Raw genomic sequence first — 14,061 nt, 5'->3', positions numbered from 1 at the left:
CAAAGCTCAATTGGACCCCTCCCCCTAAGCTCATTTGGACCCCTCCCCCCAAGCTCAATTCCCCTATTTCACTGGATGATAGTCACTTATGATAGGATGTTGATCTCCACGGCAGACTTTTATTGCACGCAGATAAATCCAGTTACTTCAGTATTACATGATCCAATCTTTAGAGTCTTGTGACTGATATACACGTTTCCATACTGTTGTGTTTTCGTCGGCTTCATGTTCAAAACACCGTACTCTATTTACTCGAGAAAGATTTATCTTTGCCCAGATAGACGTAAATGAATATACACTATAAGCTATATACTGATAACCAAGAGTCCATACCTAGAAACGTTATATGCCGGGGTCGTTAAGCTTGACATGTTTGGACAAATGCAAGGTAAAGATATAAAACTGATAGTTTGAGCGACCGAATAGTTATCTCGGTACCAACACGAGAATGTCTAGGGTACAACCATGTTATTTAGAACGTAAAAGGTGAACAGGTTTGTTGTATTTATCCGACGGATCTAATAATCAAGTAGTTGGAGAGTAAATAACGCAATACGTTTTACTCTTCAATAGGAGTATAAGTAGCTTCTAGTGCTGTGGTGTAAAGATGGACGCGGAAGGTGACCCTAAGGAGCACTGCTGCTCGAAGACCCGCTGTAGCGTAATAGTGTTCGCTTTTTTGCTGGTCAGTGTGGCTGTACTATGTGTTGTCACTTTTACGGGAGACGTTCGGAAAAGGGTTCAATACGATACGTCCGACCTACAGTGGTGGAAGACGACACCCGTCTATCAGATCTACCCAAGGTCATTCAAGGACACCAACGGGGACGGAGACGGCGATCTCAATGGTAGGTGTCCACATTGACCAGTATCGTCAGACCAAAAAACTATTTTAAGATATCCCTAAAACAAAATCTAAATTTTAAGACAATTAATTATTATGCGTATTAAATCATTTCGAAATCAATATTCAAGTCTGGTGAAAACGAAAGGATAAAGCAATGTAACAACATCGAAAATAAGCGTCCAAATTCTAACCGTTCAAAAGGAGACTATACATTATATAAAACCGTCAAAAGTATTTTTGTTTTGGAATAACATTGTCGCAATTACTTATGTCATATGTCGGGGGGATTGTTCACTGTTGATGTGACCAATCAGCAATTAATATCATATTACGAGAGTGTCCATTGTTGATGTGACCAATCAATACCTAACGTCATATGACGGGATTGTCAACTGTTGATGTGACCAATCAAGACCTAACGTCATATGACGAGATTGTCCATTGTGGATGTGACCAATCGACAACTAACATCATATGACGAGAGTGTCCACTGTTGATGTGACCAATCAACAACTAACGTCAACACCGCTGCCACTGGTCACATTATCAATTGGTTTTATGGCACACGTTACACTAGTGATATTTACATTTTATAGTGTCATCACACTGAAATGTCCGAAAGGGAAAAGAGGTTTTTTTTGTAGTTTGTTAACGTGTGTCTAATCCCATTTGTATTTTTGCAAATTAAATACAGACAGTGTATGATTAAATCAAAACCTGGAAACGATAACATGACACTACACACCCAGTCAGATTTTCCAGACATCTAGCTTATATGATCAGAGGTATTTTTAGAGAGATATTTCAGGGAACAAAGGGAGCCGAGTACACAGCAGGAAATACAATATATATCCTCATAACCCGATCAAATAAGAAAACCATTCCTTCTATTTACACAGTAACACTATATGTCTGTGGAAGTTCATAAGTAATTCATACATTAGTCTGATCAGTGGATACAAATTTCATTTTCAAAACAATTATTAACCTGTGATAGCTCTAGTTTATGGAACAATAGTAACTGATTTCATGTCTTTTCGAACCTGCAGTGAATCTTAGTTAGTGACTTTTCCCGTTTGTCCTTTTTGCCGATATAACTTACATAGGCATTGGTTTGGTTTGTTTGTGTTTTACGGCCTATTAACAGCTATGGTCATTTAAGGACGTGTCAGGTTTTGGTGGTGGAGGAAAGCCGGAGTTCCCGCATCCTCGGTATCCAGGGGTTACGTTCACTTTCGCTCTCTGCACCCCTGGACTATATATGTCATAGCAAAATTGAAGACTCGACGTGCGCCACCTTGTCAATAAGACAAGTAAGCTAGTTCGATCCTTTGGTGTACATAAAAGAATCTCGCGGTCACGTAACGGTTAAAATGGACAGGCTTTTAATTCGGGCGTTTCTTCTTTGTAATTTTCAAAGGACATGTATCATCCTAGCGATTGGTCGTTTTTTTTTACCCGAGACCAATCAAACAGCTCTCTTCGTGCCTTGCTATGATATATGCCAGGGGTTTAGAGACAATGACAATTGTTATTTTCTCATAAACAATACAGTGTAGAGAATAAAGCGAAATTGAGCGTAAACCGTGGATATCGAGTATGGAGTTACCGGGGAAAAACCACAGACCTACAGCCAGTATCTGACGACTCTCGAACCCTCGACCCAGTGGTCCTCGGAGGGCTAGTGGCAGCAGAATGTCAGACGCCGTAACCACTTGGCCACCGCGGCCCCCTACTTATATAGGCAAAAAAGACAAAATGGAACATACGGAAAACTGATTTATACTGTTCACTGATCTTCTGATTAAGTTGTTCTTTGTTGTGTTCATGTGTACAGGTATAACAGAGAAGTTGTCGTACCTGTCCTACCTCGGGATAAAGGCAGTATGGATCAGCCCATTCTACAAGTCTCCAATGAAAGATTCCGGCTATGATATCAGTAATTACACAGAAGTCGACCCTCGGTTCGGAACAATGGACGATTTCGACCGTCTTCTGGAAGAGGCAAAGAAAAAAGGCAAGATTAACACCACAAAACTACTAGTATAGCTCAGTATAACTAAAGGTATGATACAGTTGTTTGTAAAAAAAAAAAAAAAAAGACATTTACAGTATTATAGAGTCACCCTGGGTAAGTACTGTGCAGTTATTCTGTACTGCCGCCGGGATGGGATTCAAAGCAGTATATATGGTATTAGTATTTACAAGAGACAAACAGTAAGTCCTGGTATATATTATATTAATTATAACTTGTAGGTACTGAACCTTGCATGCACATATCATATTTCACGACATAAAAGATGCATGATAAAAGGAAAACCTTCCAAAGATCATAAACATTTAAAAGAAATATTGTCTAAATGAACAATAATGATGAACAGATCATACAGCGAAACAGGGCTAGCCTTAACACGGCGGCATGAGTATTTATTGAAAACATTTTTAGATATAAAAAATTGAAAGCATTTTTAGCTTTTCAGTTATATCAATATATCCATGACATTTTAAAGATTTCATTATCTCTTCAAAATTGAAAAATTGCACACGTTCAAAAACACTTTTTATGCACTGCAAGCGTTGCGTGTTAATGGAGTAGGTCTCCGTGTAATTCTGATTAATATATCAAATAATGCTTATCGTTTATAAAAATGAAATGAAATAACAAATATCGTAAATAAATAGTGCTTCTTATAATACAGTGCATAAAACATGATTCACATAGGGGAAAAGTCCTTAGCAATCTATTCGCATATTGAAGTTATTTAATGATATTTCAGATATCAAGGTGATAATTGACTTTGTGCCTAACCATACAAGTAACGAGAGTGAATGGTTCGTAGACAGCGAGAACAGGGAGGAAGGTTACGATGATTTCTACGTGTGGGTAAACGGCACATCCGGCACGCCCCCTAACAACTGGGTAAGGGTTAAGGTCGTTGTTGATGCATTATCGAATCGGCCATGGCAGTGAAATACTGTCTGTGACAATCACGTTGGTTTCTTTATCGATTTATTGCATTTATCGTCTTTGTTTATTTGATAGCGAAAACAAGAGTTAATAAAAATCATGAATTAATGTTTTGAATACATACTTGCTATTCATTGCTTAAGGATGTTTATTCATTTATTCATTGAAACAAAATGTCCGATATAACGCCTTGTTATTAACTAACAATTTTCTTTTTTAGAAAAACACCATTGGCAATTCCGCCTGGACGTGGAGTGATAAGAGACAACAGTACTACTATCACAATTACCTCATAGAACAACCAGACCTCAACTACAGGAATCCCAACGTCATATCTGTTATCCAGGTACATAGGAGTAAGCACAACTCCAACAACCCAGGTGGAGCATAAACTGGTCTGGGGTGGATATTGCGGTATCTGTGCTGTAGCATTTCAAGTGAGATGGCACTATGAATGATCCCGTTGAAAGCACGGTCCAACTACAAACAGAACACAATACATCTCCAGCACACACGCAGGCACACACGCATAGGGAGATATTAGCCAGGTGGCATAGGACTAGTAGTTAGCGCCTGATAAGGCAGCTCCTACGAATTTCTAAAAATTGTATTGATTAATGTATATACTAATTGTATAACTTTATATAATATTTGTACTGTAAAGCGCTTTAGAGTGGTTTATTCTAGCTACATATGGGCGCTATATCAAATTGAGTACATTATTATTATAAGCATTACTTGTGCATGAATACGATAACGTACAACGGCAATATGTATATAAGTTAGGAGTATTTACTATCTGTGACTGATATCCGTCGAAATACTAACGAAACCCCAGTGCAAGAGAGGAGGAAGATACAATGTATATACCGAGTAGTATAATTTACAGGTCATTGATGGGCTCATCCTAAATATCCAGGGGTTATAATTACGCTCACTGTCGATCCTAGAATATGTCATAGCAAAATTGAAGGCACGAAGACAGCTGTTTGATTGGTTTCAAAGAAAAACTAGAAAATGTCTGTTAGACATAAATGCCCCCGCTCATGGATGGGACGGGACGCGACGGACATGGGCAACACTATATGCCACCCCCCGTATAAAACTGACCAATCACTAGACTGATACCTGTCCTTTGAAGATTACATAGGAGTGACACCCGACTTCAAAGCCTGTCAGTTTTTACCGTTATGTGACCGCGAAACTATTTTGATGTACATCAAAGGATCGAACTAGTCTTCTTGTCTCACCAACAAGGTGGCGCACAACGAGTCTTCATTTTTGCTTTGACATATTCCAGGATTGCAGAGGGCGAAAGTGAGCGTAACCCACCCATGGGATCTGCGAAGCTCCTTCAGCAGAGAGTATACTAGAGTTATATATAACAATCGATTTGAAAGATGTTACATGAGCCGCATATTACGATCAAGTAGTGGGAAACAAACAAATATTCAGTCTTCTATCTCAAACATAATGTGCCTAGACAAGGGGTATAAGATATAGGCAAGGTATCAATACATTTTGTAAGAGAGGCTATAGTTTAAGCATTAACATGGCTATGCCTTCAGTCTCGGGAATATGATAACACGTAGACATGGAGGTATGAAGATAATTTACCTGATTTACCCGAGTCTCGGTCTGTTGTAAGCATTTGGTGCTTCTTGACCACCTGTCTCATATATCCAAGATAAATAAATATCCAATCATGTACGTGAATGTTTGTTCAAGTGAGTAGATTTTAATTGTGTTTTCCTTCTTTGCTATAGGATGTGATGAGGTTTTGGTTGGACAAGGGAGTGGCCGGGTTCCGGATAGATGCTGTTGTCCACCTGTTTGAAAGTGAAAATCTTCATGATCAAGTGGTAATTATAACACACGGATAAATAGAATTCCTAACAATGGTGTATATTTGATACTGTGCTGATATGTTCGTGAAAACTATTGGCTTCGTATGAGGCTCGTGATTGATTAAGATAAGCTAAATTTGCTGTACAATTATTTGGAAATACACACGTGTAATGTATATTCATATACAGATATCTTGTTGTCGTATATGATTCTCTATTACTTTACATTGACACACTATAAAACAAAGAGACAGTAATACTTATCATGAAATACAAAGAAAGACAATGATACAGATTGTGCATTGTTGTTCGGCAGCCTGTTATAAGTGTAGTTTTACACACGGTTCACTTTTGTTTAGTGCTCTGTTATTTGTATTGAACAACATGTCAAGTGTTTATTAGCTATATATATATATAAACATTTACGTCTGTATATCATTAACTAACTGTATAAGCTGTGTATATATATATAAACATTTACGTCTATATATCATTAATTAACTATATTAGCTATATATATATATATACATTTACGTCTGTATATCATTAACTAACTATATTAGCTGTGTATATATATATAAACATTTACGTCTGTATATCATTAACTAACTGTATAAGCTGTGTATATATATATAAACATTTACGTCTATATATCATTAACTAACTATATTAGCTGTGTATATATATATAAACATTTACGTCTGTTTATCATTAATTAACTATATTAGCTGTGTAAATATATAAACATTTACGTCTATATATCATTAATTAACTATATTAGCTGTATATATATATAAACATTAACGTCTATATATCATTAATTAACTATATTAGCTGTGTATATATATATAAACATTTACGTCTGTATATCATTAAATAACTATATTAGCTGTATATATATATAAACATTAACGTCTACATATCATTAATTAACTATATTAGCTGTATAGATATATAAACATTTACGTCTGTATATCATTAATTACCTATATTAGCTGTATATATATATAAACATTTACGTTTGTATATCATTAATTACCTATATTAGCTGTATATATATATAAACATTAACGTCTACATATCATTAATTAACTATATTAGCTGGATATATATATAAACATTTACGTCTGTATATCATTAAATCACTATATTAGCTGTATATATATATATAAACATTTACGTCTATATATCATTAATTAACTATATTAGCTGGATATATATATAAACATTTACGTCTGTTTATCATTAATTAACTATATTAGCTGTGTAAATATTTAAACATTTACGTCTATATATCATTAATTAACTATATTAGCTGGATATATATATAAACATTTACGTCTGTATATCATTAAATCACTATATTAGCTGTATATATATATACATTTACGTCTGTATATAATTAAATAACTATATTAGCTGTATATATATATAAACATTAACGTCTACATATCATTAATTAACTATATTAGCTATATATATATAAACATTTACGTCTTTTTATCATTAATTAACTATATTAGCTGAGTATATATATATAAACATTTACGTTTGTATATCATTAATTAACTATATTAGCTGTATATATATATATAAACATTTACGTGTGTATATCATTAATTAACTATATTAGCTGTATGTATATATAAACATTAACGTCTATATATCATTAATTAACTATATAAGCTGTACATATATATATAAACATTTACGTCTGTATATCATTAACTAACTATAATAGCTGTGTATATATATATAAACATTTACGTCTGTATATCATTAAATCACTATATTAGCTGTATATATATATAAACATTTACGTCTGTATATCATTGTCTAACTATATTAGCTGTATATACATATTTTACGTCTGTATAACATGGTTTAACTATATAAGCTGTATATAAACATTTTATGTTTGCATATCATTGCTTAACTATATAAGCTGTATATATATATATTACGTCTGTATAACATGGTTTAACTATATAAGCTGTATCAGCACATTTTACGTCTATATACCATTGCTTAACTATATTAGCTGTATATATATAAACATTTTACGGCTGCATATCATTGCTTACATGTAACTATATTAGCTGTATATACACATTTAACGTCTGTATATTATTGTCTAGTTATATTAGCTGTGTATACACATTGTACGTCTATCTATCATTGTTTGACTCTATCAGTTTTATAAATGCTGTTTATAAAAACGTCCATTATTCTTTGACTCAGTATAAGGTATTCAATGTTTCCGTTTCCGTAACATTTCTGAGATAAACAGGAATTTCAAAATACCGCATTCAATCGAAATTCGTTTTAACACAGGAAGAAGATGGTAAAACGATACAAAACGAAACTGTGAATTTACCCGAGATTTTTCCTGTAATTCAAGGTTGGAAGAAATTACTAGACACATACAGTGACCCGCCAAGGTAAGATATATTCACATATCACCACGAATATGTGTCATAAATTAATTTAAATGAAACATGTGAAGCACACATGTTAACTTGAGAAGAAAAGCAATCTAATGTAGTCATTATCAGAAAGTTTGTTTCGGGATGTTTCAGAACCTCATTGTATTAATGACTTCGATATAAGGATTGAACGGCATGAACGCAAATCGGTTACATACATATTCCATGTAAGCGGGCTTCGTGTTAAAAAAAAAATGTAAACAGATTTGCTTTAATACCGGAATGAACATTGACAAAATGCCGTTCAATCCTTATATTTACATTCTAATTTTTTTACTCATAATTGATCTGAATACAGATATTACCTTATATTTCCGATATTGAAGTGTTAATGTCGACAGTGCAAACGAGATTCTTGGGACAGCCTAACATCATCAAAATGTTTCATGTTATTCGAGGCGGGAGTAGAGGCTTCAAATGGAGCTGATCCAATTGCGTTCATAGGGCTATGAACGCAATTTCTTATTGTTATGCTCATTAAGGAAAATGGATTGGAAATGGAAACATATCAAAATAACTTTTTTTGCTGATAGTTATACAAGGGTTGCAATTATATTTTATTTCAGGTATGGCCATCTATATAACGTCTTGAGACCTGATTAAGTAACTGTGTAATCTGTGCTGCTCTGTAAAAACATATCTGATAATTGCTTTGTGGCCTGAATAAACCAATGATATAGCACCAACTAAATCTTACTGTCATGGCAACACAAATGTCGACTATATATATTGATATTCTAAATTTACTTAGAAGGAAGATAACTCTTAGACCAAGAATACAAATGAAATGTATTCAGCACCATATGTCTAGAAATAATCATTTTAACGAAATCTTATTATCTTTATATGATATTGGGTATATAATGTATATTAATAAGATGAAAGTAAAAAGATTTTTAAAAATAAGGTGCAATCAGTGATTTCTTACTATGTACAAGGCTGTGCATAATTATTTTGTCATATCTCATCTATAGGGTCATGTTTTCGGAGACCACTTCCGTTGACAAAGACATTGTCAAGAAATACTACGATGCCGGCACGATACCATTCAACTTTGACCTGGTCAAGAAAGTTAACAGAACGTGCGATGGATCGTGCATGAGAGACGTCATCAAAGAGTACACTAAAGAGACACTACGGTCAGACGACTGGCCGAATTTCTTAGTAAGATACAATCCATAGTATCACCTAGGAGAAGATATCCACCTGTACCGACGCCAAGATGTTTAAGAGTAAAACACACATATGTGGTGTATTAAGCATCTTCACATATATACATACATATGTCTGAAATAATTATTCAAATGTAACTTGTTAATGCACAAGTATTTAATCGGAAATCGGCCGCGGTGGCCAAGTGGTTAAGGCGTCCGACATTCTGCTACCACTAGCCCTTCACCACTGGGTTGCGGGCACAAACAAATAATCAAACAATTCAATAGAAAATATTGAGACATCAATTCAAACTAAAAGTTATTTAAATACATCGCCTACTAAAACCTAAGGTAATCCTAACTGTTGATATTAAAACATGATATATTTTATATGTATCAATAATTAAACGTTAATTGGTGTAAAGTAAATGACAATTAATATAAGCATACATGATATTAAAACAATATAAAGATTATGTACATTATTTGCTAACAAAACTATATTCCTGTTTCTGTACGAATAATTATAGTTAAATGTACTTCATAATACGCTTATTAAAATATCATGAATAAATGTATTGTAGACAGGAAGTCACGACTTCTCGCGGGTGGCTACGAGACTTGGAGAAAATCGGGCCCGGGCAATGGCCATGCTTCTTCTCACCCTTCCTGGTACCCCCGTCATTTATTACGGCGAGGAGATAGGCATGACCGACGTACACTACACATTCAACGAGAGTCGGGACACATTTGGACTCCGACTTGGAAAGGTAATCAGGGATACATTCTGACTGTAAATCGGAGAGTTGAGAAAGTATTAATTTGCGCAAAGGCTCTAAGAGTTGAGTAGGTATTCATTTGCGCAAAGGCTCTAAGAGTTGAGAAGGTATTAATGTGTGCAGGGACTCTAAGAATTGAGTAGGTATTAATTTGTGCAGGGGCTCTAAGAATTGAGTAGGTATTAATTTGTGCAAAGATTCTAAGAGTTGAGTATGTATTAGTTTGTGCAGAGGCTCTAAGAGTTCAGTAGGTTTTAATTTGTACAGTGACTTTAAGAGCTGAGTAGGTATTAGTTTGTGCAGAGGCTCTAAGAGTTCAGTAGGTTTTAATTTGTACAGTGCCTTTAAGAGCTGAGTAGGTATTAATTAATGCAGTGGCTGTATGAGTTGAGTAGGTTATAATGTGTACAGAGGCTCTTATAATTGAGAAGGTATTAATTTGTGTAAAGATTCTAAGAGTTGAGTATGTACAATATTTGCCAAAGGCTCTAAGAGTTGAGTAGGTATTAGTTTGTGCAGAGGCTCTAAGAGTTCAGTAGGTTTTAATTTGTACAGTGACTTTAAGAGCTGAGTAGGTATTGATTAATGCAGTGGCTGTATGAGTTGAGTAAGTAATAATGTGTACAGAGGCTCTTATAGTTGAGAAGGTATTAATTTGTGCAGGGACTCTAAGAATTAAGTAGGTATTAATTTGTGCAGAGAATCTTAGAGTTGAGTAGGTATTAATGTGTGCAGGGACTCTAAGAATTGGGTAGGTATCAATTTGTGCAGAGAATCTAAGAGTTGAGTAGGTATTAATTTGTGCAGAGAATCTAAGAGTTGAGTAGATATTAATTTGTGCAGAGACTCTTAAGTTGAGTAGGTATTAATTTGTGCAGAGGCTCTAAGAGTTCAGTAGGGAGATATTTGAACTCCAACTCAAAAAGTTGAGTAGGAAACAATATAACGTCAACTTGGAAATATGAGACATTCGTGCTGCTGTTCCGAACATTGGTCAGTTTAATATTAGAACTCCACAAAGAAAAGTGAGGTGACAATATTTGTTTGCCAACTCAGAACGATGTTGTTTGTGAACAACATCTGACTAATTGCAATGATATGTCAAGTTTAATCTGTGGATTGTGGGCTAGACCCAAAAAGTCCATTATCAAAATGTCGTCAGCTCACCATTGTTTACCCGTCTCTCCATGTTATAGCTGTTAGTTAAGGATCCCGAAACCAAAGCAAAAACCTTGAACTTTAATCGGATATCATTTTCCGTCATGACACCGGCTTTAATAAATCATGTCTGAAAAACTAACCTTTGTGGGCCCTAAAAAAATAAAGATGAAATATATAAAAACAAAAATCAAAAACTGGACTTTCGATCACCCCTCCCACAAAGGAACGGGGATCTTTAAGATATACTTAATGAATATGTATTTATGTATTTCACAATTATCAGTGTACAGTGTAAAAACAACTCTGAAAATTAAACTGTTGTTCATATCTTCACCTGCATCCCTACCTATTAAGATAGTAGTCACTTTGTAAACAGTACAAACTAATATAAACTACTATGTATGTATATTTCGATATTGAAGGACGGATATCTGAGTAAGACTAGGGATCCTGAACGTTCGCCCATGCAATGGACGTCCGGTGTGAAAGCTGGGTTTACTAATCAATCCGTAACACCGTGGCTGCATCTGAGTTCGGAATATGCCACAGTTAATGTACAGGTAGGGGCATCACTTTGCTTTTGTAGTCCACTGTTTTCTGATTAACCTGTCCGTTTAAGTGATCATTTCAGAAAATATCGTGAATAATTTCTAGGAACAGACATCGCTGTAGTCCTTTGCAGCATCGTCTGACATCGTCTAAATAAATATTGGAGCTGAATAATAAATAAATTATGTGTATTAAGTCCACAAATATAACGCACTTGGACAATTTTTTTGCAGTAGAGGTATAAATAGAAAACGATTTAAAATTCATTTTAATTAAATTTCAAATAAAAGAGTCGAACTTGCAAAGGTATGAATTTTGTTCACTATATGATATATTGTTGTCTCAATTTTCTGTTTTGTTTCTATACAATAAGGTGGTTTAAGTTGTTCATATATACCCTGTTACTGTTGATTATATTTCAGGTGCTAAAGGCAAACGCTAGTGGGATTTTGCAATTGTATAAAAATCTGATCGAGACCAGGAGGCACCCGTCATTTGAGACCAATACTCTCGAATTTGCAGTAGTGACTTCTGATATTCTATCTTATGTACGAAATGCAGAGGGCTGGCAGACGCACCTAGTCGTAATCAATCTTGGTTCCAAGAGTGTAACACATGACTTTTCCTCCGGTCCAGTGTTCTCCACCAAAGGAAAAGTTGCTATAACGACGGACGATTCGATCCAAGTCGGACAGGATGTAGATCTGTCAAGTGTTTCCGTAGGGTCTAATCAGGGCATTGTCGTTGCTGTCACTTATCAAGAGCATTAAATGACAGATTTTTTTTTTATTTCAATGTTGAATTTAAGAGAGGTCGCGGAAGGGACATCATTAACCCAGATGCTATTTTCTCGTCTTTTTTGAGTTATAATATAGTATATGGGGATTTTGAGAATGAACTCCATTTCAGAAAATATACCTGGATTGCCAGAAATGATCCTATTAATTAGAAAAGATAAATAATTATATTTTATAATTGACTAATAGAATCTATATTTCCTGTGTGATGTTAACAAAAGCATCTAAACTCGATGGTTAGGTTTTGGAAGTTAAGCACCCTCCATGCAGGTTTCGACTGGGTGAACCTTTTTCTGTGTAGTTATCATATGGAACCGGAATGTAATTGTGACGAATGGACGAAACTTGTTTCTATTGATCTCTGGTGGATTTCATAACAAATATGTGAGACAATTTTTTATTATGACATGGTTTTGTCCGGGGTACCGTAAAGTTGAAATAAACCTGTTTTTTTTATCTGTATTTGAAGAAAACTCCGAACAAACATAAACAAGAAAACACATTGTTTTATTATGCCATAAAGGGCGAAATTTCATTTGTGCTTATTACCGGACATCCAAAATGCCGACGGGCCAGGCGTGCGTTTCGCTCGTCATTTTAAATATACATTACACTGATGGACAATCCAAATTGAGTATATTTTCCAGTAGCCTTGATTCACTATAAATATGTATCTAAGCATCTCTATATACATTTTAGCATGAAACTTTCTTCATTTGTATTTAAAATCTATGGCGTTCAGCATTCAGGTTTATTCATCAATTCATTTTCAATATATCTAGAACACAGTAAAAATGACCTATACTACGGAATTAACTATCTAAGTCCGTGCCTATAACCCTGGGGAGATGTATGGAAATGTTGTTTTAAAGAAAGGATATAATATACTTTCTGTATAATTCCATCTTTAAATATCTATGTTAATATTAGAAAATGTAAAGTATGCCGAAGATGTTTATCATAATCTGCATGCTTTTCAATGGAAATACACTGTATGACAAAGTTTTATATATAATGCGTCCACGAGAGGGTTCGTGTAATTCTGTTTTTATTAAATGAATGTGTACCAGTGCAAAAGCTGCTTCTGTTTTATTTCGATGTCCTTTTATTAAACCATATAAGATATTGAAGATATCCAAGTACAGATTGATGAAGCCTACACGGGGACGCAATATGTTTTTAGCTCACCTTGTCCAAATGGCGAAGTGAGTCTGTGCCGTGGCGAAGCGTCCGTTGTCCGTCGTCTGTCGTCCGTAAACTCTTTCCTTTGGAACATTACTAGTCCTTAACACTTTAGTGAATTTTAAACAAATTTGGTCTAGACATCCTATTACCTTAGCTGTTAATAGAACGTTAATCAAAACCAAACCAAACCAAACCAAACCCTGTGGGCAAAGGGGCGGGGCTCAAAAAGAGAAATGGATATAAATCTTCCAAAAACCTTTTCCTTCATTTCATTCATTTTTTTGTTTG

At 34.8% G+C, this 14,061-nt stretch overlaps 1 protein-coding gene across 2 annotated transcripts; it reads left to right on the top strand.

Moving 5' to 3' along the window:
• Positions 1–320: 320 nt before the first annotated feature.
• Positions 321–13,629, top strand: LOC110466253 (maltase A1-like). 2 transcript variants are annotated; one of them, XM_021522661.1, is made up of 11 exons: positions 321–388; positions 574–848; positions 2,685–2,864; positions 3,625–3,767; positions 4,036–4,161; positions 5,582–5,677; positions 7,997–8,103; positions 9,123–9,312; positions 9,887–10,072; positions 11,665–11,802; positions 12,214–13,629. In XM_021522661.1, the coding sequence occupies exons 2-11, from the start codon at positions 608–610 to the stop codon at positions 12,559–12,561; spliced, it is 1,755 nt and encodes a 584-aa protein (XP_021378336.1). In that variant the 5' UTR covers positions 321–388; positions 574–607; the 3' UTR covers positions 12,562–13,629. The 2 variants fall into 2 exon arrangements, with proteins under 2 accessions (XP_021378336.1, XP_021378335.1); XM_021522660.1 differs by lacking the exon at positions 321–388 and having other exon boundaries at positions 396–848.
• The last annotated feature ends 432 nt before the right edge of the window (positions 13,630–14,061 follow it).

The sequence above is a fragment of the Mizuhopecten yessoensis genome, unplaced genomic scaffold (assembly GCF_002113885.1).
Source record: "Mizuhopecten yessoensis strain PY_sf001 unplaced genomic scaffold, ASM211388v2 scaffold11125, whole genome shotgun sequence".
NCBI lineage: Eukaryota > Metazoa > Mollusca > Bivalvia > Pectinida > Pectinidae > Mizuhopecten > Mizuhopecten yessoensis.
This window is presented reverse-complemented; position numbering and strand designations above follow the sequence as displayed.